We start from the raw sequence: 25,417 nt of genomic DNA, 5'->3' as shown, positions 1-25,417 counted from the left end.
ATCCTGGGACCAGGCCTGAAAGACCCTAAATGTAGAAAACAGAGAGTGCCCAGAAGACAGCTGTGAAACTGAGGAAGATGCAGCACGTTGTACTTAATGGGTATTACACTAGTGCGGCAATCTGGGCCTGACACTGAAAAGTATTGGTGGAAAAAAGTCTAGTTCCATGGCAAGGTATGAGAGGCAAGCCTATTTTTTTAGGCTGACATTGAGTGTAGCTCCTTCCCTTGGGAAGGAAGTTGAGGCACTGAGCTAATGTGAGTTATCAAAGGCATCTGCTAATATCAGTATAATATGATGACAATCGATTGTCATTCATGCTTTTTGATTATTCAAAAGATCTTGGTTTCATGCCTTTGACACAGTGCTTTAGAGGAAAGATTTTCTCTGTGTCACACAAAAGAAATGAGAGAGAGAGAGAGGCATTTCTTTCTCATTCTTGCAGTCCTTCACCTTGGTCCAAGCTAAGGGCAAATTTATCTCAGAAATGCTAAAAGGAAAATATCATGCTAGGCAAGTACTCTTATGAACAGGAGAAATTCACATACAAAAAAATCTGAACAGATATTCCAGCAATCCAACCCCCGTCACCATTTGTTATGTTCCCTTGTATAACAATTTAAATAACAATCTCATGAAATAAATAACTGAACATCAGACATGGTTTTTTCCATATCCTGACCAATATTTTGGCAGGTTTTCAAAAAGAATGGGAGTTTTGAAAATTAAATAAAGGCTTCTAAAATAACCAGTTTTAGAAAGTTTTTTATTAAATTTGCAGAATAATTCTGTTCTCTTTCTTTCAATAGAGTCTTTATTAATTTAGTCTAGTTACTTAGTGACTATATTAAATTAATCTAATAAAAGTCAGGGTTCTAACATAACGTTTCCCAAATGTGAAGCAGCATCTATTACATGAGACAAAACCTCTCTATATATGGGCTTTATATGTTGTATAATTACAAGGCATCAGACTGTTCAGTGTATGTTATTCAAGTCAAATACTTCACTACAATGTACTCAGGAGGAGGGGAATGAGGAAAACTAGCACTCAAAAAATTAAAAGTCCGAGCAGAGGACCATATAGCAAAGCTATTTTTTATCCCTGAAAGCAATCTAAAGTTCAGTAATTGAACCGTATAACGCTAGTGATCTTCTATTGACAGTCTCGTCTACAAATATATATATAATTGCATCTATGTAAAATAGCCACATTAGTGTAGATTCTTAAGGCTGGAAAGGACCAGTATGATCATCTAAACTGACTGTACGATGCATGCTATTTTCACTGTAGGATTCCACTGACACATATATATTATTGTATGCGTAGTTTTAAAAAGCATACTCTCGCCCCCAGAGCTGCAGGTAAAGCTAGTGTCAAACACATGCCTTTCAAATGAAGGTCACCTTTTTGTTCGCAACCTAAAGTTGTACACATCTAGTCAACTGAGATGGAGTGTTAATCATTCAAGAGGTGTGGGTGTTCCTGTTGATTTGTGGATGTGTACATCACAACATAATCGCAGAGTTTATTCCTGTTCTCTCACTGAATTATTTATTATGGTCTGAAGTGAGGGGGGTTTCTTTTGTATTGGAATAAACATAGGATTATGTTTATTGTGTGCTTTCAATCTCTAAATCACCAGTATGTCAAAGGGATAATGCTGCTTGCCTCATAGGGACAATTAAGCCTTATGAGGTTTAATTAATTAATGTTTTATAAAGTGCTTTGGGATCCTCAGCTGAAAGGTGTTTTGGAAGTGCAAAGGAGAATTATGCTGATTATTTTTTCCATCTATTCTCACCCCAATATGTCACTGATTCAAATTCAATAGAAAAATGTAGGCCCCGTATAACTGACTCCAAACGCAGTACAAAATCTGTTCAATTGGTATAAAAGCTTGAAGAAGCAGCTCAGTAATATAATACAAAAATTAATACAATCAGTTTAAAAAAATGTGCCCCATTGGTCGCTTTCTCCTTTCTACTTGAAAAGTCATTCCCTGCAATGGTTTAACAATAATAACTACAGGAGCCTTTATGCTGCTATGTGCTGCTGATGTACTACAACCAGGCCACAGGTTAGAAAGACAGGCTGAGTTATTATATACTGCAGGATAGTGATTTCCCGTGAACTAATTTATGGATAAATAATTCTATGTACTTGTTATATAGGACAGGCAGTTTTTAATTTCTTTAAGAAAGCATATCTGAACAACAGTAAATTACCTGCTATAGCATAGGGACAAGACCCTCTGAAGCAGGTAAACAGATGCAATCACTGTCACAAGAACTTACCAGTCTCTTCAGCAATAGAAGTAAAGCTGTGAACAGAGACTCCATGGCTTAGAACAGTGGTTCTTAACCTGCAACCCATGGGCCACTTGTAGCCCAGTCAGCACACAGCTGTGGCCCATGTGACAGCCTCAGGGCCATATAGGTAGTATATAGTGTGGATGTGGCCCACATAACACATAGAAAGCTGCATATGTGGCCCACAGTGGTAAATAGGTTGAGGACAAGGTGGGTGAGGTAATATCTTTTATTGGACCAACTTCCGTTGGTGAGAGACAAGCTTTCGAGCTACACAGAGCTTTTCCTCAGGTCGGGAAAAGGAGAGCTCTGTTTAGCTCAAAAGCTTGTCTCTCACCAACAGAGACTGGTCCAATAAAAGATATTATCTCACCCACTTTGTCTCTCTAATATCCTGGGACCAACATGGCTACATCAATACTGCAAACAACTCTATGGCTTAATCATTCTAGGACCCAGGGTTTTATTGACAGTGTTTCATGGCCTTTAACTGGGAGTTATATATATATATATATATATATAATTAATATCCAAATACTTTAAAAAAATTATAATGTCTAGTTTCCCTTGAGTTTACATTGTGCTGGTAAGAAAAACGGTTAAGAAGTACCTCGTTTAAAAGAGAAACTATTTGATTAGACTTATAGCACTACAGCAAGTGATGCTGTTGTTATTCCCTGAACCTCGCATCCTCGGAAGCAAAGGTCTATGTGAGATATATTCAGTGTATAAGCAAGGAACTGGTGATTCTCCAGTGTCTCAGTCCACGAGGGGAGTGATCATCCTTGTTAACACCTCCACTCCTTACGTGTCTCTATGGTACGCATTTGTTTATGCTGAAGAAAATGAAAGAGTTTGGTGTTGTGCACTAGCTAACCTGCACGGTTAGTATTGATAAATACCCTCCTTTACGGTGTTCGTTAACCAGGATTCTTCTTTCTGAGCAAATATTTTATTTTATTTTAACCCAGGAATACTGAATTCTTTTCCCCTCTTCACTTTTTTTTAACTATTGTTGAATTTTCATTGTGTACCTGCAAAAATTTGTGTGTGTGTGTGGGAATTATATGATCTTCTTAATTTGACCCATATGACTTAAGCTCTGTTTTGGCATGTAAAGCGCTTTAAATAGTTTAGATTAATCCCTTGCAAACTTACTACAAATATGCTTTAAAAATATTGTTCAGGTTTGTCCATAGTCTGTAAAAGGTGGAAATTGGGAATAAATGTGATAGATGTGAAGGAAGCTATTAACAATAGCATGAGGGATGTTCTGTTGTATGGTGCCTGTACATTCTGTTTGGAAGTGCTCCAGTTTTAAAGGTTTGATCCTGCAACTCTTATCTAAGTAATCCTTGCTTGCATGAGTAGCTCTATTAATTTCAATGATAGTACTTACATGAGTAAGGACTATTCATGTAAGTGAGGGTTGCAGGGTCTGGCCCTAATTGTGTAAATGGCCTAGAAAAGCCATAGCTAGTAAGGTGGCTTAGTGATTTAAGATGCAGTTTTGAAACGTCTAGACACATTCACAAGTTCAAATCCTAATAGCATTGAGTCAGTCCTTCATTTTCTTGTGAGTTAAATACATTAAAATCCAAGGCAGGTGTGAATCTTTTGGATGAGACCTTAAAAACTGAGCACATTAAACTTCCTGTAATTCTCTTTCTCTAAGCATGCTTGTCAAGCACCAAGTGTCTAGCCAAGATTTCCACTCCATCCACAGAGGGTCACTTGGTTGGCACCTCCTCCTCTACAAGTGGCTGCATTTTCAGTGGTCCTTGATATATACAGTTTTAAAGTATTTTGGGATCTTTCTGAGTGGAAGGAGATATGCAAATTTAAAACGAGGCTGCATATCCTTATCATTCCTCTGTTCTTCAGTCTGCTATGCTGATCAGTAATGAACCTTGTTCAGTGACAGATGGCAACATTTTTGAAAATCAAGCTTATGAGAGGGCCTGTCTACAGAGGGCAATGGTTTTCAGGAGCTAATCTTGAAAATGCTCCAGCTAACACATCTGAGGCTATGTCTACACTACCACAGCAAGTCGACCTACGCTACGCAACTCCAGCTACGTGAATAATGTAGCTGGAGTCGATGTACCTTAGGTCGAGTTACTGCGGCGTCTACACTGCAGGGGGTCGATGGAAAAAAAAATCTCCCGTCGACTTACCTTACTCTTCTTGTCGGGGGTAGAGTACGGGGATTAACTGGAGAGTGATCTGCAGCCGATTTGGCGGGTCTTTACTAGACCTGCTAAATCGATCACCGGTGGATCGATCTCAGAGCATCGATCCCTGCCGTAGTGTAGACCTGCCCTCAGCCAGACAGAGTGGAGGGAGAATAACTTCTTAAAAGCAGTTGTTCTTCAAACAAAACCATTTAAAAGATATTTTTTTTTACCCCCTCAAACAGGCCGTTTCACATTTCAAGATCAATTTTTGAAGGCTGTTCCGAACACAGGTGGTTCCTCTGTGTAGACAAGGCCTCAAAATCTCCTCAGCTTGACCTAGTAACTTAGTGAATAAACTCCTGGCAATTAGTGTTTGTGCACTGTTTGCCAATCTCCACAAAAAGAGCCCCAAAGGGGTCATTGGTTTGTGAATGAGTGATTGAATTAGTTAATGGAAAAAGGTTGTGAAGTCGTAAAAGGATCTGCCTACAGATTTCTTGAGAGTTCTGCTGCATCTCTTCCTCAAACAGTATTAAGGAAGGAGGAATGTTGTTCCTGTTTAAAATAGAGTATTTGTTCAGTAATCATTTATAAAGTGCCTCACTGATTCTCACACTCTCTCCAAGTCTTGGAGGGTGTCTCCGCTGCAATTAAACACACTCTCGGCTGGTCCTTGTCAACTGACAGGCTTCACGTGGGACTGTAAAATTGCAGGGTAGACGTTCAGACTCCGGCTAGAGCCCGGGCTCTGGGACCCTCCTCTTTTGTGGGATCCCAGAGCTTGGTCTCCAGCCTGAGCCCAAACATCTACACTGCAATTTTACAGCCTTGGAGCCTGAGCCCATGAGCTGGAGTCAGCTGACCCAGGCCAGCTGCAAGGGTTTAATTGCAGGGTAGACGTACCCTTCGGGCTCAATACAAGATAAAAACACTATACAGTACAAGTGAAGTTGCATAATTAAAGACCACAACCTTAAAAATTGGAAATTAGGCCATTAAGGTGTGTATCTAGGAAGATGATGCCTAGCTATCCTGGCGTTCACCTATCATGAATGTCGCATTAAAAACACCTTGAGAGTGGTAACAAATGAGAAGGGAACCTCTAGCCAAACTATGACTGTATGTACTGCTCAAATCCTGATGGAAAGTTATTTGGGGGAAGAGAACTGGCATGCTTAAACAAGCTGGCACCAACATCCTATCTGCAGCACAACAGGTGCCTTAAATGCAGCTACAGTGCCATGAACGAAACCCCCTGTGGAGCATGCTGAAGCGCAGCATGGAAATCATGGCTTCTGGCTAGCCTAGGGACTAACTCAATATATTTTTTTTTTGAATTTCACCCGTCACATCACACCGACTAAAAAAATAGCGTGCATCAGCGGTGCTGTAACAAGGTGTAAAGGACTCACAGTAGGTGTTAACGTGCCCAAGCATTATGGTAACACCTGTGTTTGTCTAATTCCAGCCAAAACAGTTTCCTTTCCAACTGTAGAAAAGGATAAAAAATCTATCTAACTACCAGTAGTAGCAGACATTTCCTGTAAAGCGATTTATATAGTATTTCCCATGATGCTTTGGCCTGTGGTTTTGCTTTGAACTTTCCCAGGTTGGGACAACAACTCGCTAACTCCAGTGACCTCTACTGCCTCTTTGTCTCTCTCCAGCGCTGTCAGCACCAAACACTTGGAGACGGTGTTCTCTCACGGAGGTTCCTATAACTGAATGAAGAATAAAGCCTCTTGTAAAATGTGACCAATGTAGATGTGACTTATAGGGCACATATGATGCTTATTTTTTCAGTTATATGGAAACTTGAAGTGATTAAAAATAGTAAGCCCAGTGTTCTGCGAAGCTGATATAGATTTCTGGATTTTTCAGTTGACTTTGCATTATATTATTACATAGTATTAGAAGGGGCAAGGGAAGTTGGCAGCTAAACTGTTTCTCTAATATGTATTTCACTCAGTGGACCCTTGATGCTCATTTCACGACTAATGTATGCTGTACTATGTGCACGTCTCATTGTCACCAGAGATAACATTAAGTAAACTATCCCCTTCAGAAAAACAGCTTTTCTTGGCAAGTGGAATATGGCTTGAGGAGCCAGCTCTGGAGACATATGATCCTGTGAATGAGTGAGTGCTGTGTGTTACTTCACTGGATCTGAGTCCAGGCACTATTTATACTGCAGCATATTCAGCACCAGATTGTTAAATCTTAATACTGAAACAGTGCATCATTTAAATGTTTTTGTTCCATGTATGCCCCACTTTCAAGCATTGGATGTCAAGCAACAATTATTAACTTTGTCTTGGACGAGATTCTACCCTTACCAAAAGCTTCATAACCTACTCTTGAAATGTTACTGAGTCTATACCAGAGTATCATATTGAGACTTCAAACAAGCAAAGATAATGGTCTACTCCAGCTTCCCTCTCAGGGACTGTACATGGTAATGGAATACACTGTGAACCATTTGAAGATCTATTTCCCAAGAAATCTATATGCACGTATTGAAATGCTACAAGTGGGGAGAGTAGTTGTACCAAAAGTATCCTACCAGTGTTATGCAGAAACAGAGAAAGTATTATAGTATTAGCACTGTGCCAAGTATCTCATGCAGTAAGGGAGACCATTGTGCTAACATTTTCACAAAGCCATTGATTTGCCATCTCATAACCACCTTTACAGAAGCTTTGATAAGTCTAGATGCAACTCAAAGTTTAGATTTGGCTATCATCAGCGTTGGTAAAATGGTGCATGTGGGGAACTGCGTTAATTTTAGCATCATGATATCACCTCAGAAGATTTCTGATGAGTTTTCTTGATAGGCCGGGTTGCCATGAGCTGTTGCTTACCATTTAGAAGCACTGGTGTTCGATTATTATGAGAGCTTGCAGATAGATATGCAATAGTGTGGTGTCACCAGGTAACAGCATTGTGAACACTCATCTCTGTGTTGCTTTTGATAATATTCGCAGATTGCCTTGTTGATCTCTTCTGGAGCTTTGAATGTGTGTGAACGGGCCAAAGACCAGGTCCCGAGCACTGTCAATTTAAGTGGGAACAAGGGTGTTTGGTATCTTGAAGCACTGGCCTCAGAGATGATAAACAGATTAAACAAAGAGGAAGCCAGTAACACAGCTGAGGAGATGGAGTGAAGCAGAACAGCAGACATCTGCCCACTGTGCTGTGTACCCATACAAGGCAGCACTGTGCCTCATTATATTCCTAAAGTCTCTCTGTTTTCTGTGCTTCCCTGGAAGTCCATCCTTTCTAATAATTAGTAATGGGTTCTGTTAGTGCCCAGGGTGTGCTAGGCACTATATAAACATTTAAAAGAAGGGACGTCTTCTGCACTAAAGAGTTTACACTATCACATGCGAACTCAGTCTCTTGCAACAAGCCAATCTAGAAAGTGTGTTGCTGCTGTTACTGAAGGAGCAGAGGTATAAACAGGACCTGGAAGACAGCTGTGCTATTTTCAATCTGTGGTCAAGTACAGCACTGTTACTTTTTGCCAAAGAAAGCAACCATCTGCCTGGTGAAACGCAGATCTGGGAGTGAACTCTAACTACTTCATCGATTTCAAATGCTATTTGTACTGGGAATCACACCACAGTCAGGATGGAACTGTGTGCTGAGCCCACACACAGGAATTTTCTTGTTCAATTCAAAACCAAATCTTTTATTGACTTAAGGGTTGTGCAGGCTTTGAAATCAGGAGCACAGGGTATTTAAAGCTTGTCTTAACTTAGAAAGTGCAGGCTTTAGTGGGATGAGGAAAGGTGATGCTGTGTGTGGGGACGCATCCTTTGCTTCTCTATCATAATTCAAGAAACACGAAGATGTAAACAGCTCTCTGTTTACAATTCAAAATATATTCCTTCCCCTCCACTTAGTTAGGCTCAATTGTCAAAAAGAAATAGCTTTGTGTTCAGAATTGCAATAAATCTCAGGGCGGGTTCTGAACACCCTGACCAACCAAATAATCAAAAGGTTTCATAAACAGCTGATAGATGTGTATTATATTTTTCTTTCCAGGAATAATCAAACTTGGGAGGTGGAACCCTCTGCCCCTCAGTTATGTGACCGATGCACCAGATGCGACAGTAGCCGACATGCTACAAGATGTCTATCATGTTGTGACATTGAAAATCCAATTACAAAGGTGGGTGTTTCTGAACATCTGTCCTCCTCTATTCTCTGAGCTGCTCCGTTGATCACAGCATTACTACAGAGATTAGCACATCCTGTCTTCATTAATTTCTGGGCTTTTGATGAAATGAAAAGGAAAATGAAGGGAAGGGTGCTTCACGATGCAGCTTTCTCGGTGAACCTTCCAACTGTTTTTACATTTTATTTTCTGAAGCAGTAAAGCCACGATGGTGTGGTGGGGGCAGGAGTGGGGCGGGTGGGTAGGTGGGTGCGGGGACTCCATCAATCATGAGGGATATGAAGCCTTTAAAGGGAAACTTTCCACAACTCTTAATTTAATGGGTCCTCTAGGCCTGATTAAATGCTTAGCACATTGTATATGAAAAATAAACACCTCATCTGTTTCCAGGATTCGGGTTATGAGGGTCTAGACTTTCTGCTAACTGTGGCTCAGACAGAATGGCCCAGAGAGCTTGTTGCCTTCTCTTTTGTCTCCAGTGGCCAATCCTAGCAGGGTGGGGAGAGCCTGTCTCTACTGCTCCATCTGGTAATTTAAACTATTTCCTACTCTAGAGCATCTGATGGACAGAGTGGTAGCTGCTGTCTAACAATTCTGCACACTCTTTTTATTTTATATATTTTTTTCTCTTTCCCCCTCCTGGCAATTTAAAGAGTATGGAGACTGCTGGGCTGTTTACTGAAGAGGGTGGAGAATTCTACGGATGGCCTAAGCAAAGCGCCCACCCAGTTCTTAAGAAACTCTGCTTAACCCTCGGATGTACCTCACTAGATCAGACAGTTGGCCCATCTGCCATAGTCCAGTGATCAGGATGCTTTAGAAGAAGGAGTAAGAAATAGTGGATTATTATGAAATAACTTGCCCATATGAAAAGGTTCATTCTAACTTTATCATAATTAGGAGTCTCATGGCTGTCGTATCCGAGCACCATCAGTTAAATCCCATTGCAAAAACCTCCTGCAAAACAACAGAGGGTCCTGCTGCACTTTGTGTGCATGTATGAAATTGGCACTGCATGGTTGGGTTGACTCTATGCATTACACCGGGGCTGCCGAGTACTTTGAAACTTATGGCACTGCATACTTTCCACCTTGCTTACTTAATCAATGGCAATATTTTTCTCCCCTTAAGAATAACTAAACACCCTAAATGAATATCCACCCCAGAACTATGAATCTGACCTATGCCCTTCTTGGCTGAGGAAAAAAAGTCCATGAGCAACTGGTTCACTTAACCACTGAAATAGCCAAAAGTTAATTCAGGGAAGGAACTTTCTCTTCCTGATTCAAACATGCAGTAATGAGACTGACACTGAAGAAATCTGCCCTCTTAATAGCTCAGTTCTGGCCAACTATTGCTCAGTATAAAATCTTTTGTTACCTAGCAAACTCACAGAGAAGCTAGCCACAGGCCAACTCCAAACTCTTCTAATTGAAGCTAATATACTAGACCAGGCATAATCTGGATTCAGGCCAGGACATGGTATGGAAACAGCTTTAGTGCCACTGATGGCACTGCTCTTAATGGGGCAAACATCCATTCTCCTCCTCCTTGACCTCTCTGCAAAATTTGACACGGTTGACCATAAAATACTGCTGTCTTGCCTGAGAGAGGTGGGAGGAGTCCTGGGTAACGTGTTAAAATATTTTCTGGAGGAACACACCCAATGAGTAGTGATGGGAAACTGCACCTCTCCCACTAAACCCTTCATCTGTGGAGTCCCACAAAGATCAGTTCTCTCTCCAGTCCTTTTCAACATCTAAATGCAGCAGCTAGGTGAAATGGTCAGACAGCATTGTGAATAATGTCACAAGCATGGATTCAGGTACCAACTGTATGCAGATGACACACAGCTCTATCTGTCCTTCGCCACATACGACCACACAACGACTACCAGGATGCCCCAATGCTTGGAGGAGATCAGCTCATGGATGAAGAATAGCAGGCTGAAACTGAACCTGAGCAAGGCAGAAGGTGTGCTGATAGGCAGAGGAAAGTGTCTCCAACTAAGTCTCCTTGATTGAAGTCATGTGCCCACAATTGGTCAGTTCAGTCTGTAGTTTAGGAGCACTCTTGGATTCTTTGCCAATACTAACCTCTCACATAGCAGCTTTTATGAATAACACTCGGTCATCTCCAGTTGCCTCTCTTCCCTCCTGGTGGATAAAGACCTGGCCTTAATTACTCACACACCTTTGTCACCTCTTGGCTGGACTACAGTAATGTGATATACCTGGGCAGGAAGCCATCAGCCTTTGGGAAACTCCAGCTAGTACAGAATGCTGCAGTGCATCTCCTCAGCAACACGGGCTACTGTGAGAGCATCATACCCACCCTCTGCTCTCTGCACTGGCCTCCCAAAGATTATTAAGTCAATTGTAAGGTCTTGGCCCTTATCACCAGGGTGATCAATGGCCTGGGCCCAGCATATCTGAAAGAGCCTCAAATTCTGAGATGAAGACTCTGGTCAACAGCTCCCCTCCGCAGGCACAAAGGCACTTTCTAGCATAAGAGTAAAGCTGATCTGTGCAGGAGTCCGAACGGTATCATGGATCAGTCTGAGACTGAAACAAAGTCCCCCAGGAACAAAGAATTGTCACAAACCTCCCCGCCTTCCTCCCTGATTGCAAGGCACACTTCTTTGACCTTGCCTACTCTAATACAAACATAGAGCGTGTGTACTTAAAAAAAAAATCAAACAACCTTACAACAATCAAATGCACCTGAAACGAAACCTTCCCGAAACAGAACGCGACAAAAACACACGCAGTTCCCCACAAGCGGAGAGAATGAGAGTGACCATCCATGACAGACCTTAGTCACATTGGGTAATGCATTGCTGGAAGGTACTCAGATACTATGGTGGTGAGGGCAGGATATATACCAATGTAGAACAGAATTCTGTTTTAGACCAAAGCCTTGGCCCTCCAGAATGGGGGCGTCTCTCACTACTTAACCGTGTTGTGTAATTTTTTTTTCTATTCCAGCAGGAGCATCTATTTGTGCCTAAGAGGCTGCCTTTCCCAGTCATTTGTGTGGCCTGCATTAAGCAGAGCACTTTGCACTCCTTCAGGCCCCAAAGGAAATGGCTAGGCACACGTTACATCACTTATGGAGGCTTAGCTAGGATTTCTGGCATGTGCTGTAATTCTCTTAGTTGCAGCACATGTCTTGTTGGGGGGGAATGGGGATGTAAAAAAAAGGATGCACTTTAAAGAAAGGTCTGAGCACAGGACTGTAAAGTGGGGATGTCTTCACAAAGATTTATGGTTGCACGAAGAGAGCAGGTTTGCTTGCTGGTGACGTTTCCATCGGATTTTTCTGCTTTCTGTTTTTACAGTTGTTCAAAGTTGGAAGACTTGCCAGCAGAGCAGTGGAACCATGCCACAGTCCGCAATGCCTTAAAGGAACTGCTTAAAGAGATGAATCAGAGCACATTAGCCAAAGAATGCCCTCTCTCCCAGGTCAGTGCTTCAGCCTGTACTAGAGGAATCTGCTTTATAAAATCCAAAGCCAGTAACTGTTTAGCAAGGTGTTTGCAAGAGAAAATTCCAGAAAGGTTTAATCCTTTTTTGTTTTAATTAAAAAGGAGAAATTCCAATCCACTTGGGAAAATATCCCTTTACTCTTTAATTGTGGTGCATTATTTGTAATGTGTTGTTGGAAGGAGATCAGCTGGTTTGTGACCTCAACTTCAAAGGGACCCCAAATTCTCCATATATATCATCTCCAAATTTTGTACTACCACTCAATACCGTGTATTGCAACTAGGGTGACCAGACAGCAAGTGTGAAAAATTGGGACGGGGGTGGAGGGTAATAGGAGGCTATATAAGAAAAAGACCCCAAAAAATCGGGACTGTCCCTATAAAATCGGGACATCTGGTCACCCTAATTGCAACAGGTGCTTATCCTTACTGGCAGAAGCCTGCAGCATACTTTAGGGACACGCACAGTTTTCACCAATCTCTGATTACAAAGAAATGTATATAACTCTCATCAGTGTGGTGCCAGTTTCTAGGAAAAATATAACAAAAGTAAGTGTGTGTGTGTGTGTGTGTGTTTGTGTGTGTGTGTAAATAGAGAGAGAGAGAAACTTTATTCAGTACAATTTTGTCACTTGTAGTGAAGACACAACCATAGTTCAGGCCCCTAATGAAACTGAGCTCTTGTTCAAATTTCTTACATAAAGACTTGTATAAAGTTGGCAAGGTTAGCTGAGCACCCCTCTGCACCACCAAAAAAGCCAACATCCAGTGATTCATATTACCTGACAAAAAACTTCACTAGAACAGAGGTAGAGCTGTTAATATATTGCTTTATATTGTCTTTTAAAAACATGGAAAATATCTTTTATAGTTAACCTCTTCCCCCTTCCCTCCAAAAAACTCCGTTCATTTGCTAACACCAATCTGAATGTTGTCCTCCTGTTGCTGCCTACCTTCAACTTACAGGTTAGAGACAGCCAAGCAAAACAAACTTGAGTATACACATTCCAACATGAAGGTGTTCTGTTGTATAATAGAATGATGTAACCCACACCATCTGCATTTTATATCAGGAACAGGAAATCTCTGATTAAAGTAGATAGTAAAAATGATCTTGTGGTTATTAGGTCTTTAGAGTGTCCATATCAAATTTGCTAACTTATAAATTAAAAAAATATTGTTTTTAGCTATGAACACCACAAACTCAACCCCAGATTCATAAATCAAGGATCTTTGATGATGATATGTCATAACCAGTGATAGAAATTCTGTAGGCCAAATTTGGTCCTCCATTAGATCTATGCCACCCCAAAAAGATACAGGTTAGAGTTAGGTCCTGCAGCTGGTACTGTCCAGAATAGAATCTCTCAGCTTCCCATAGCTGCAGAGCTAACAGGAGTAGAAAAGCAGTTTAACCCACATTACTTACTGAAGTGACTCTGAATACAGGAGTGGATGTGTTGAATAAGAAGGTGTTACTTTTACAGAGTAGAACAACACTTTAAGTGTTTGCCTTTATATATAGAATGGGAACTGCAAAAGGAGAAATCTGATTGGCTAGCAAGGGTTCCAGCATGTAGGTTGGGGCTCTTTGGCAGATGGTAGCAAAACTAGCGTATAAAAATTACATTTCAAGAAGTGAAATTAGATGAGATACCTGCAGCTCTCAGGTGGAGGAAGACTGGTCTTCAATCCTGTATGTCCCAGGGCACCTGACCTGTAACACTATCCAGTATAACTGAATGGTGAGCCATGTTACGTGGTGGCATTCATTCACTGTTTAGGGATGTTTTCCATCAGTTTCCATATGGGACTGTGGCAGTTGGCTTACCTCTCTATAAACTCATCCTGACATACATTAGCAAGATTACTGATGGCAGAACTGTAGGAGAAAGAATCTCTATCCTGGTGATTATGCAGAGAATAAAGGTACAGAGACATGCTTTTGAGGGTTCTAATTCAGCAAAGCATTTGCACACACTTACCTTTAAGCATGTGCTTAAGTGATTTGCTGAATGGCAATGGACTCCGGAGGCTGGACCATAATGAATGCACTTCTTGCATTAGAGCCACAAAAAGTTGTAACCTCTGTTGTCGTGGCTCCCAAAATGTAAAAGATACAGTGGAAGGTTGCATAGGAGCTGTCTATTGCCATTATCTGAATTTGCCTTGAATACAATTCCTTTTCCCAAATCAGTTTTGAAAAAATACCGCACCAAATGTGAAATGTCATTACAACCCCCTTGTGGTTAATATATTATTGACAGCAGCAAATTACAGAGCTGTCTCCTAGGAGTCAAACTGCGGAGTAAATGCTGCTGTTTATTAATGTGTTCACAGTGCATCGAGTTTCCCTCTGTACAGAAGTGGAAAGGGGCAGCACAGGGAGCTTTCTTTTTTCTCAGTGACTATGCTCCAGCTCTTGTTCTTGGTACATGAGCTCTTCTTGCAGCCCAGATGGAGATTCTGATTGCCACTAATGGGCAATGTAATCATTCGCTTTGATTTACGGTTGTTCTGTTTTTCCTGCTAGGTGTATTATGTATTCGCGGCTTAGCCGCCCTTAGCATAAGGCTGCTGTTCAAACAAATAAATCCCAGTTAACCAAGGCAGGGCATTGGGGGTGGGGCTGGCGGGAAAGGAAATCCAATTATTTCTTCACTTCCATCTTTGCATTGAGACCTCTATCTTCCAAGTGTATTGTGCTAATCATTCCAGTATTGTTCATGTATTTTGCATACTTGTATAAACTTCATTTCCTTGTTGTGGGTTGGTGGTTTTTGTTTTTGTCCCATAGCTTTCGTCTTTTATTTTAACTTATGACATTATATCTTGTTTATATGAATCCTTTGCTAGTTCTAGTATACGTTATCAGGCAGATGCCAGCTTTCTTTCCATGTGGATGTGATGAAGCTGTCCACCCACTGGGGGTAGGAAGAGGAATTTCTGCCCCATTTTTCTTCCTCAGAACCATCACAGCTACAATCTTAGTAATGTTCATTTATTGTAGAGCTGTGAGAGCTTAAATAAAAACCTACTGGAAAAGTAAGCTCTTTAGAGCTTCTTCTTCCAGCTTGAAGTTTCCACTCTGTTATGCCTTCAAAATGCTCCTGTTTCCTCAGGGCACACTTTAGAACAAGCAAGGGTTCATAGGGAAGGTGGTGCTGCTGACTGTTATGGTACTAGGTGTAGGTCTCAAAATATGAATTTTAATTAGAAAATTGAAGCTGAGTTTTGGCGATTAGAACATCCATTTAAAAAACAACAACAACAACCCAGCCCTTATTTCACAGCTACTTTGCGTCTCCCGTACTGCAGCTTAGTGGCATTCAAGTGGAAATGTGAAAGTGAAAGGGAAGAGGAACCTCTGTGTTTAAAGTGAATTCATGCCTCAAAGACTGAAACTAATCTGTACAGTCCAATCTTCCTTAAGACTCTCTAAAGTAAATTCTTCTCAGCCTCCTAAAACCCCCAAAACTCAAGGGGTCAGGAAAACTGGCGTCTTTTGGGGTTGCAACAAAGTAGCAGAGTGGGCTGAATAAATGCATAATTGATCTTGAATAGGGTGGGGTTTTTTTTTTTAAAGCACTGTAAAAACGAGTAAGCCAGAAGTGAGCCTAGCTAGTAGTTTAACAGCTATGGATAAGACCCCATTTCACACATGAGCCTAGAGAGGCCTGTGTGCCAGAGTTGGAACCCGTGGTAAATAGCTTGCCATTGCTTTGAGGTCATGCTATCTCTTTAATCTCTTCTACTGTGCAGAAGTGTCATAACAGGTGCCAACATTTCTCTGAACCCTGGCATGACTGCAGGCATAAAAAATGTGATTTCAAGAAAGGGTGCTTTGACTCACACATCTTGTTAAACTTCTTGGGCTTTAGAGTGAATGTGTGTGTGTATAGATCTATGTATCTTTGTATAAATGTAGATATACACATAATGCAATGATTCAGCTCTGGAAGAGTTTAAAAGTTATTAACAATTATTTACTCTATAAAATGGAGATAACTACCAGTAACAAAACTATTTTCCACCATATGGCCAAAAGTGCCCCAAATGTAAAATATTTTTGTGTGTGTCAGGTGCTGCAGAGCAACTCTACCTACTATCTTCTTCCAGTTGTTTTGTAGCAGTAGTTGCCAGAGGATACCTGCAAAGGGTGGGGATGGTGGTGGTGAAGCACTTTGAATCTTTCAGCTGTACCACATTTTGTTGTGGCCCTTGCTTACTTTGAAACTGTACTGTATTTAGTTTAATCCGCTCTGAATAGCATTGTTAATTTTTCTGTTGAGTGATTTTTCACACAAGAGCTAATCGCACGTTTCTATAAATTATATTAATTTAACTTATTTGCCTAACTGTTGTTCTGCAGCGAGTAGCACGGATGTTCTCCAGTTCTTGGCTGTGTGGTCTTGTTGCAGTTGAAAGCAGATCAGAAGCATCTGAAAAGCATTATTTGGATTATGCATGCTAATCTTACCTTTAGAATCTGGTTCCTAAATCACAGTTGTTCTTGCCTCTTGTGTCTAATGTGTGTGTCCCCCAACATGTCACTGCCTGTAGTTAAGCTTTTAGTATGAAGATTCTGTGACATCACAAGCATAAATTAAAGTGACAAGTCAGTGGGAGCTGGAGACAGGAGTCTTGGTTCACACAGCATCTTTTTTGCATTATTAGTGAACCAGAGTAATCATGTCTGGGGATGTAGAGTGGGAAATACAGCCAATTTTGAGTCCTTCACAGTGACTGCGTTAGGTTTTGAAGGCAGGTTTTGGGTGATCAATGTGAGCTTGCATGTCATTGACGATCTCTGGAAAAGAGTTTTCATTGTTTTTTTTTAACACACGTTCTGTCTTCCTCTACTTCCAGAGTATGATTTCATCCATTGTAAATAGCACATATTATGCCAATGTATCAGCAACCAAGTGCCAGGAGTTTGGGAGATGGTATAAAAAGTACAAGAAGATTAAAGGTAAATTAACTTCAGTTATTGTTAATTTCCAAGCCAATGAACTGTGTTTGACTGTTTGAAATTTTGTTTTAAGTAAGGGTGATGATAAGCCTTAATAATATTAGTGAATTTGTCTGCAAAGAGGGCACAGCTGTAGCACACTGGAAATTAAATCCAATGACTTATGAACAAGGATGGTGTGAAAGAAAAGATTTTTAAAGAAAACATGCTAGTTACATCACATTTTAGATTGTAATTGCATTGAAAAGATCAACCGTGTGTGTAAGAAAACTAAAACATCTTGGAAAAAAAATCTGCTATAGAAGATCTGGATTGAAAAGTTAAATTGCTAAGTAAATCACCTTCATCGTATTTTATTTATGAAAACTAAAAACCTGTCTTCCTAAGTTAAATGTGTCCTCGCTTTCTGTTTAAATATGGTTAAGTGTATTGGCATTCCTGCCATGTCACATCATCTGGAATTTAGGTAGCAGCGGTGCATTTGAGACCAAGTTTCTTTGAGGCACTGGGCTAAATTCATCCCAACTATTCCCACTTATACAAAACTGAAAATGGCCCATTATTTTTATTATATGGAATGGAATTCTGTTAGTTGGTGAAATACTAATGTCTCATACAGGAACATTATTCTATGTAGGTTCTTATAATGCCCTCATTGCCATAATGCCTGAGTGTCTTTCAGCAGCGCATTAAGTGACGTTACTAACATCTGTCATGTGTAATTTGTTCTTTCTCTAGTCCTTTCCTCAGGGGGAGAATTGTGTGTACAATGCAATGTTTTGTTTTGGTAGAGTTCTGTTTTAAATACACATGCTGCTATGTATTTGTGTTAGACAAAGTATGGCTGAAGAAGTGTGCCTTGTATTTGAAGGGGGAGGTGGTGAGGTTTGTGGTGGTTCTTTGTTCCGCAGCCTTGGACCCTGAGTACGCTGTCTTCTGCACAGACAAGATTTGCTGTTATGGCAGAAAGTTCTATTTTGCCTGAAGAGTGGAGTTGTTGGCCAGAGTCTTCATCTCAGAACTTGAGTCTCTTTTAGATATGCTGGGTTCAGGCCATTGAGCACCATGAAGATAAGATCTTAGACCTTAAATTTGACTTGATATTCTTTGGGAAGCCAGTGGAGAGAGCAGAGGTCAGGTTTGATGTGCTCATGGTAGCTTGTGGTTGCTAAGAAGATGCATTGCAGTGTTTTGTTTTAGTTGGAGTTTCCTAAGGACTGATAGCTTCCTGCCCAGGTATATCACATTATTTTAGTCCAGATGGTGGGTGAGTAACTGGTAACACAGTAGCTGGTTAAAAGATAGGAAGCAAAGGGTAGGAATAAATGGTCAGTTTTCATAACGGAGAGAGGTAAATAATGGGATCCTCCAAGGATCTGTACTGGAAATTGTGCTGTTCAACATATTCATAAATGATCTGGAAAAGGGGGCGAATAGTGAGGTGACAAAGTTTGCAGACAATACAAAATTATTCAAGACATTTAAGTCCAAAACTGACTGCGAAGAGTTACAAAGGAATCTCACTAAACTGAGTGGGTGACAAAATGGCAGATGAAATTCAGTGTTGATTAATTCAAAGTACTGCACATTGGGAAAAAATCATCTTAACTATACGTACAAAATGATGGAATCTAAATGAGCTGTTACAACGCAGGAAAGAGACCTTAGAGTCATCATGGATAGTTCTCTAAAAACATCCGCTCAATGTGCAGCAGCAGTCAAAAAAAGCTAACAATGTTAGGAACCCTTTGGGAAGGGATAGGTAATAAGACAGAAAATATCACAATGCCACTATATAAATTCATTGTACGCCCACACGTTGAATACTGCATGCATTTCTGGTCATGCCACCTCAAAAAAGATCCATTAGAATTGGAAAAGGTTCAGAGGACAACATAAATGATTAGGGGTATGGAACAATTTCTGTACGAGGAGAGGTTAGAAACAGTGTTCAGCTTAGAAAAGATATGACTAAGGGGGGATATGTTAGAGGTGTGTAAAATCATGAATGGTGTGGAGAAAGTGAATAAGGAAGTGTTATTTACTCCTTCACAAGACACAAGAACTAGGGATCACCCAGTGAAATGAATAGGCAGCAGGTTTAAAACAAACATATATAAGAACTTCTTCACACAATGCACAGTCAATCTGTGGAACTTGTTGCCAGGGATGTTGAGAAGGCCAAAAGTATAACTGGGTTCACAAAAGAATTAGATAAGTGCATGGAGGATAGGTCCAATGTCTATTAGCCAAGATGGTCAATGACTCAGCTCCATGCTTTGTGTGTCCCTGAACCTCCATCTGCAAGAAGCTGGGAGTGGATGACAGGGGATAGATCACTCGATGGATTATGTTCTCTTCATTCCCTCTGAAGCATCTGGTACTGGTCACTGTCGGAAGACAGGATATGTGGCTTGATGGATCATTAGTCTGACAGCCAATGCATTGGTCATTCTTACGTTCATATTTCATATAGGAAAGATAAAGCTCTATGTCATTACATATTTCTTGCACTTAAGTCTGTGTCATGTGTTCATTTCACCTACTGGCTGCATGTAGATGTTGAAAAGGAATGGAGAAAGAATTGATCCTTGTGGGACTCAACAAATGAGAGGTCTAGTGGTGGAGGCATAGTTTCCCATCAATATGGTTTGGACATGTCCCTCCAAGAAGGACTTTAACTATTTTAGCACATTCCAGTGAAACTCTGCCATCCCTCGAGACAGCAGTATCTCATAGTCAACAGTGTCAAATGTTGCAGACGGGTCAAAGAAGATGAGAATGGATGTCTGCTCACCATCCATTTATTGCAGGAGATCATCGGTGGCACTAAAGCTGTTTCTGATCATGGCCTGGCCTGAATCCAGATTTTGGGGACTAGGATATTAGTTTAAATTAGATGTTTGTAATTGACCTGTGACTAGATTCTCTGTGAGCTTGCTCAGAAACAGAACGTTTGACACCGAGCAGTAGTTGGCGTGAACCAATGTATCAAAGAGGGAGCGTTTCTTCAGTGTCGGTCTCTGGAAGAGAAGATTCCTTCCCTGAATTGGAATGCATTGGCTATTTCAGGCATGACTTGCACCAGAAGCTCAAGACTTTTTTTCACTAGCCATAAGGGCATGTGTCAGATTCACAAATCTTGGGTCGGGACTCCATTATGGTGCCCATAACTTCTTGAGAAGTGAATATACCAAATGTACACTTATTCATGAAACTCAAATGTTTAAAAAAGTGTCTGCAGTTTTTTTCTCTTAAAAAGTAGAGCATATAGGATGTGGAAGGCTGCTCATTAATTCATTTTAAGGCAAAATATAAACCCATCATACTAATGTAATAAGGAAGCTTCTTTTAGAATTGAGAATATTTGTATCTTGCATAAGATATCAGGCAAACACTGAGGGATCTGTTTTCCCTTTGATGTATGTGTCTATTTCCCATTAACTGTAGTGTGGTTACATGAGTGCATGGAGTCTGGAAGATACACCTATAAAAATCAGAGCTCAATTGTGTGCAGCAGTTATATTTGCCCTAGCAAGAGCCATTATGTTTTAGGTTAAAAATGTCTGTGAAGGAGATTAAAATAGCTGAAGTAAAAGTGTAAATTAAGTACATAAGAAAATTAAGATATACATCTCCTCTTGTAAAATTACACGGGGGTCATCTGCAAATTTTGATTTAGACATTTACTATGTCGTTAATATTTACCATTGTGCAGGATGAATTGAATAGCTCCTTCTCACTCTAAATCACCATCGTGTGACTTAGAAGTGTTTTCTTTTCTCTAAATGACACTTAGTAAAAAGATTTTTTTTTAAGTGCTCTTGGCTGAAACAAATCAAAGGAATCAAACAGCTTCAAGGTCATTTAGTAGATCGCTTTTACTCGCTGTTGCAGGAGAAAAGCTATGGGCTTGCTGTTTCATCAGGCGAGGGTGTAATGCCAGCTCCAAAGGCACTGGAAACCCTTAACTGTAGTGGTTCTCAGTGTTGCCACTTCAGACTCCCAAGTGTTTCTAGCGCACCGCATCTTCCACTTTCTTCCTTTCTTAGAGCATTCAGTTCTTCAAGCTCTTTCTTTTTTTTAGTTAGTAAGTGCACAGTTAAATCGTTAAGTGCAGTAAAAGCAGAGCGAGACCTTGATTTCAATCAAGAGGTCAAGGATCCAAACCTGAAGAGTTTGCCAGATAACCGTGTATGTGCACTATTTAAAGAGAGTCAGCTAGTCGTTGTTGTTTGGAAGAATATGTGTGTGTTAGTAGGAGGAGAAAAGAGAAGGTTAAGGTATGTGTGAAGTAAACACAAGCTGCTGTAAAACAGTTCAAGTGGTGTTGATTCATCAACCAAACGAGTGGGAGGGAAAACAAAGATCCATGACAGGTACAGTTGGGTATGGAAAATAAATAGCTATGTAACTTCATTGCAATAATCTCTAGCACCCTCTGAAAGGGAAGATTTCTGCACTTAGTTTGATGCTTTTAATTTCACATCTCCATTTCTTTGTTATGATTTCATTTCTACTTCACAGTTAGTGGTTTGTACAGTAGAACTTATTTCATATGTGAAATTAGTGAGTTTGTAAATATAAATCTCCACACATCCCTTTTAATAAAAAGTAAAAAGTTTTGTTTTTTTTAAAAACTGGATATAAGCAACAGTTAGCATTTAGGGTCAAATTTTGCCCTTGGATATCACTGTGAGGCATTGGGACCAGTACACGGATATCCAAGGCCAGATTTGGTTAATAGAATTTTAAAAAAACAAAACAAAACATAAAACCCCAAACAAGCAAAAAAAAAAAAAAATCACATGCACTGTGGTAAATGCAAAATAGAAAAGGGCTTCTAAATTACTATTGACGTCGCAAACTAAATGCAGTCTATGGTATTTAAATGTGTTTCCTATTATCTGCTAATGTCTGTTTTAATAAAACAGTGGGAACTAAATGGTTGCTTCTTAATCAAAACCATGATTTCCTAAACATAAGCTATGTGATTCTGTTACAAATTGCCACATATAGATAGATCTCCTAGGTCAAACTTTTTTTCCTTTCTCATAGAAATAAATAAACAGTAAAATAATTATACACTCTGGAAGATCAAAGTAAATATGACTAAAGCAATGCAAAAATAAAAAAGTCCTCTGGAATAAAATGAAGAAAAGCATCAGGTTGCAGAGTATATAGTTAATGTTTAAATAAATATAAGAAAGTGAACAATCAATAATTTGATATCATTAGCAACAGATGTCAAAACTATATACAAATGGAATTGTATGAAATTTGAAGTAAACATTCTTAGTGTGCATTCTGTTGAGCTTACTGAAAATACAGCTAAATTATTTATGTTTATAATTTTTTAAAGTTTTCAGTTAGTTCAGCTCAGAATGTTAATTTTCTCTTGTGTCAAGCCATGATAGAATAAGGTTCTGGCTTGACTCTCCTACCCCCGTCTACCAGCCCCTTTAAGGTTTGAAGAAATTCACAGTTTACTCAGTAGCACAAGAATTAGTATACATACTGATAACTGGAATTTACTAGTGTGAGAATGGAGATTTTTCCATCTTTTCCCGGCTGTTGGTCTAGCACTCTGTATGTGTGTTTGGGCATGGGTGAATGGGACAGTAGGATGGAAAAGATCAGGAAAAATCTTTCTAACCTGTTTGGTGTATACGATATATATTGTGTATGTCAGTGGTTCTCAATTAGGGGCCCCCTGGGAGGCCGTGAGCAGGTTTCAGGGGGGCTGCCGAGTAGGGCCAGTGTTAGATTCGCTGGGGCCCAGGGCAGAAAGCTGATGTCCCACCGCAGGGGGCTAAAGCCCGGGGCCCTGAGCCCTTCCACCTGGGATTGAAGCTGAAGCCTGAGCAATTTAGCTTCCTGGGGGCCCCTGTGGCACGGGGCCCGAGGCAGTTACACTGCTTGCTACCTCCTGATGCCAGTCCTTGTTTTATATGCAGAAAACTAGTCGAGGCACAGGTGGGCCATGGAGTTTTTATAGCATGTTGGGGCGGGGGGGGGGGGGCCGAAAAAGAGAGAGGTTGAGAACCTCTGGTGTATGTAATTGGGGGAAGAGGGCTTATATTAATACAGTTCTAACTTTAAAAGTTGGGAAATGAGAAGGTTAAGGTTCTCAGTAACTTTCTCTTTGCCACACAGCACATATGTAATAATTTAGGTATAATATTTGGCAGTTTAATTACCGATCAAAACTATACACAGGATTTGCAAGATGGAGTGAGTTAATGTTACTCCATGTATCTTTTATTTAACTTTTGATTTTAAATGTTCACTTTTTTAAGATTACAGGACTACTTCCTCATTTACACTGAGGCCCTTTGCACTACCCTAATAGTGGAAAGAGGCCTTGAAGTGAATGTAAAATTACCCCACAAGGCCCTTTGCATTCCCAGAGCAGAAGAAAAGGGCCTCATGTACATGAGAAACAGGCCCACAGTTTTTAATGAGGATTGCATGTAAATCAGACAGCGATGACCTAGTCTTCGGAGGTACTGAACACAAACATCTCCTATGGAAGTTTATGGAGGCTATGGATGCTCAGACCCTTTGAAATTTAGGATCTGAATAATTAGTTTAATATTTCTTAGCAGAATAGAATATAAATGAAGCCCAGTCTTTGGTCCAAAAGTGATGAGATCTTCTTTCAGTCTTCTCCGTTTGTGTTTCAAAATCCAGCATAAATGTTTTCTTCCAGTCCATATGTAAATAAAACATAAAAGTTGTTCAAATGCATTGAAAGGCAAAAGCAATTATCTGCAATGAGTTAAAGCAGAAATAATTCCATTTGCTTTGTTTTGTGCCTGATTCTACAACATTTAACACAGACTTACTTAGATTCTCTGTTTGTAAAAATTAAAGAATACATACATAAAAAACTGTGTGTGTGTGTGTGTAAACAGACAACAATATTTCAAAGCAATCAAAAGCATTTCCAAAAAATAAAATTCATAGAAATAATTCATTGTCCAGTGTCAGTTTGGTAATTTTTTGCTAATTTTCTTTCAGCTCTCTGTTTTTAAAAGATATATTCCCTTCCCAAGGTTAATTTTATAGGAAAGACAATCACTCCTTCACTACTGAAAGTGGTTTTTTTTTTTTTAGTACTGTGAATATTTTCTCTTTGCTTGAGAATTTGGACTCAGGCTAGGGAAAGAGAGGGGAGCAACAAATATGATGTGACCTTAAAACAAGTGAAAAACGTCTTTTGTTTGTCCAGGTAATAAGAGTCATCTTTATCCCTAAGATCAGAGACCATCTTGATGTAAGTTCAGAGATGTTGGCTGATGGTCTTTTTGTGAAGTGATGAATCGCTTCAATATAAATGAATTATTTCTGATCTCAGTAGGTCAGGAGCTAGCTGTTGCAGGAAAGAGGATACATATCCTCCTTAAACTGAGGATAATCTATGTCGTCTTATCTTTTCGGATCCTCTGTGGTTTTCAGATATTGTTGTAGGCTCTGTTATTTTTTGAAAACTTGTTTACAGCCTCAGACAGATGGACAGAGAATCTGTTTTTGACCATGGGTCTTAGTAGCAGTTGCAGGATTAGAGAGTTTAGAAGCAGCAGCATTTGCATGAGTTTCCAGCTTTTCTACTCTCAGGCTGACAGAACCCAGTTTCCCATTCAAGGCAGCAACTGCCGAGGGAACACACTGAAAATTCCTATTACTTTCTTTAAGAATTATTGTGAATTGTTCATCTGAAGCAGGTGTTTGTAGGAGCTTCTTAGAAAGATGGCAGTTCTTTTCCATCCAAGATTTTTGCTTTAAATTGCCCTATGTAGTAATGTTTTCTTTGGGCTTCGACATTTCGGATGGCTAGTTACACTCATTATCAGTTTAGATACTTAAATAACTGATTTAAGAATTTGCAGTTTCTTGGGGGTTTTTTGGTTGTGCTTTAGTTGTTGATCTGGAGCTAAGCCAAAACGAGGCCTTTCAGTTCAGCTGACGGCTCTTCCTCCTGCTATGAAAATCTGAATCTTTTCTTTTGTTTACTTTTGTACCTTCAGTGCTGAAATTGAATTCAATAGGTTTTTTTATTTTTTTTAAAGAAAATGAAAGAAAATAAAGAAACGATCGGTCTTGATATTGTTAGCATTTCGATGGCCCACGGAGGCTTTGAAAGGTCACAGCTCATTGAGGGATGAGCTCACATCTTTAATGCTGTTAAGCTGTAGACTATTTTCGGCTATGCTGCTTTGATGGGACAGTAGGGTATTGGTTAGGGTTACCATATTTAAAAAATAAAAAAAGAGGACACTCCACGG

General features: G+C 40.0%; 1 protein-coding gene across 1 annotated transcript in view; it reads left to right on the top strand.

Moving 5' to 3' along the window:
• The window catches only part of SATB2 (SATB homeobox 2), a 156,220-nt gene that overhangs the window by 54,730 nt on the left and 76,073 nt on the right, over positions 1 to 25,417 (top strand). The window contains exons 4-6 of the mRNA XM_024206990.2: positions 8,538 to 8,664; positions 12,011 to 12,134; positions 17,027 to 17,129. Of these exons, the coding sequence (XP_024062758.1) occupies positions 8,538 to 8,664; positions 12,011 to 12,134; positions 17,027 to 17,129 (354 nt within the window). The remainder of the gene's footprint in view (positions 1 to 8,537; positions 8,665 to 12,010; positions 12,135 to 17,026; positions 17,130 to 25,417) is intronic.

The sequence above is a fragment of the Terrapene carolina genome, unplaced genomic scaffold (assembly GCF_002925995.2).
Source record: "Terrapene carolina triunguis isolate 2854851 unplaced genomic scaffold, T_m_triunguis-2.0 Scaffold62, whole genome shotgun sequence".
Lineage (NCBI taxonomy): Eukaryota > Metazoa > Chordata > Testudines > Emydidae > Terrapene > Terrapene triunguis.
Note: the sequence above shows the minus strand (reverse complement) of the source record. Positions and strands in the feature narration are given on the sequence as shown.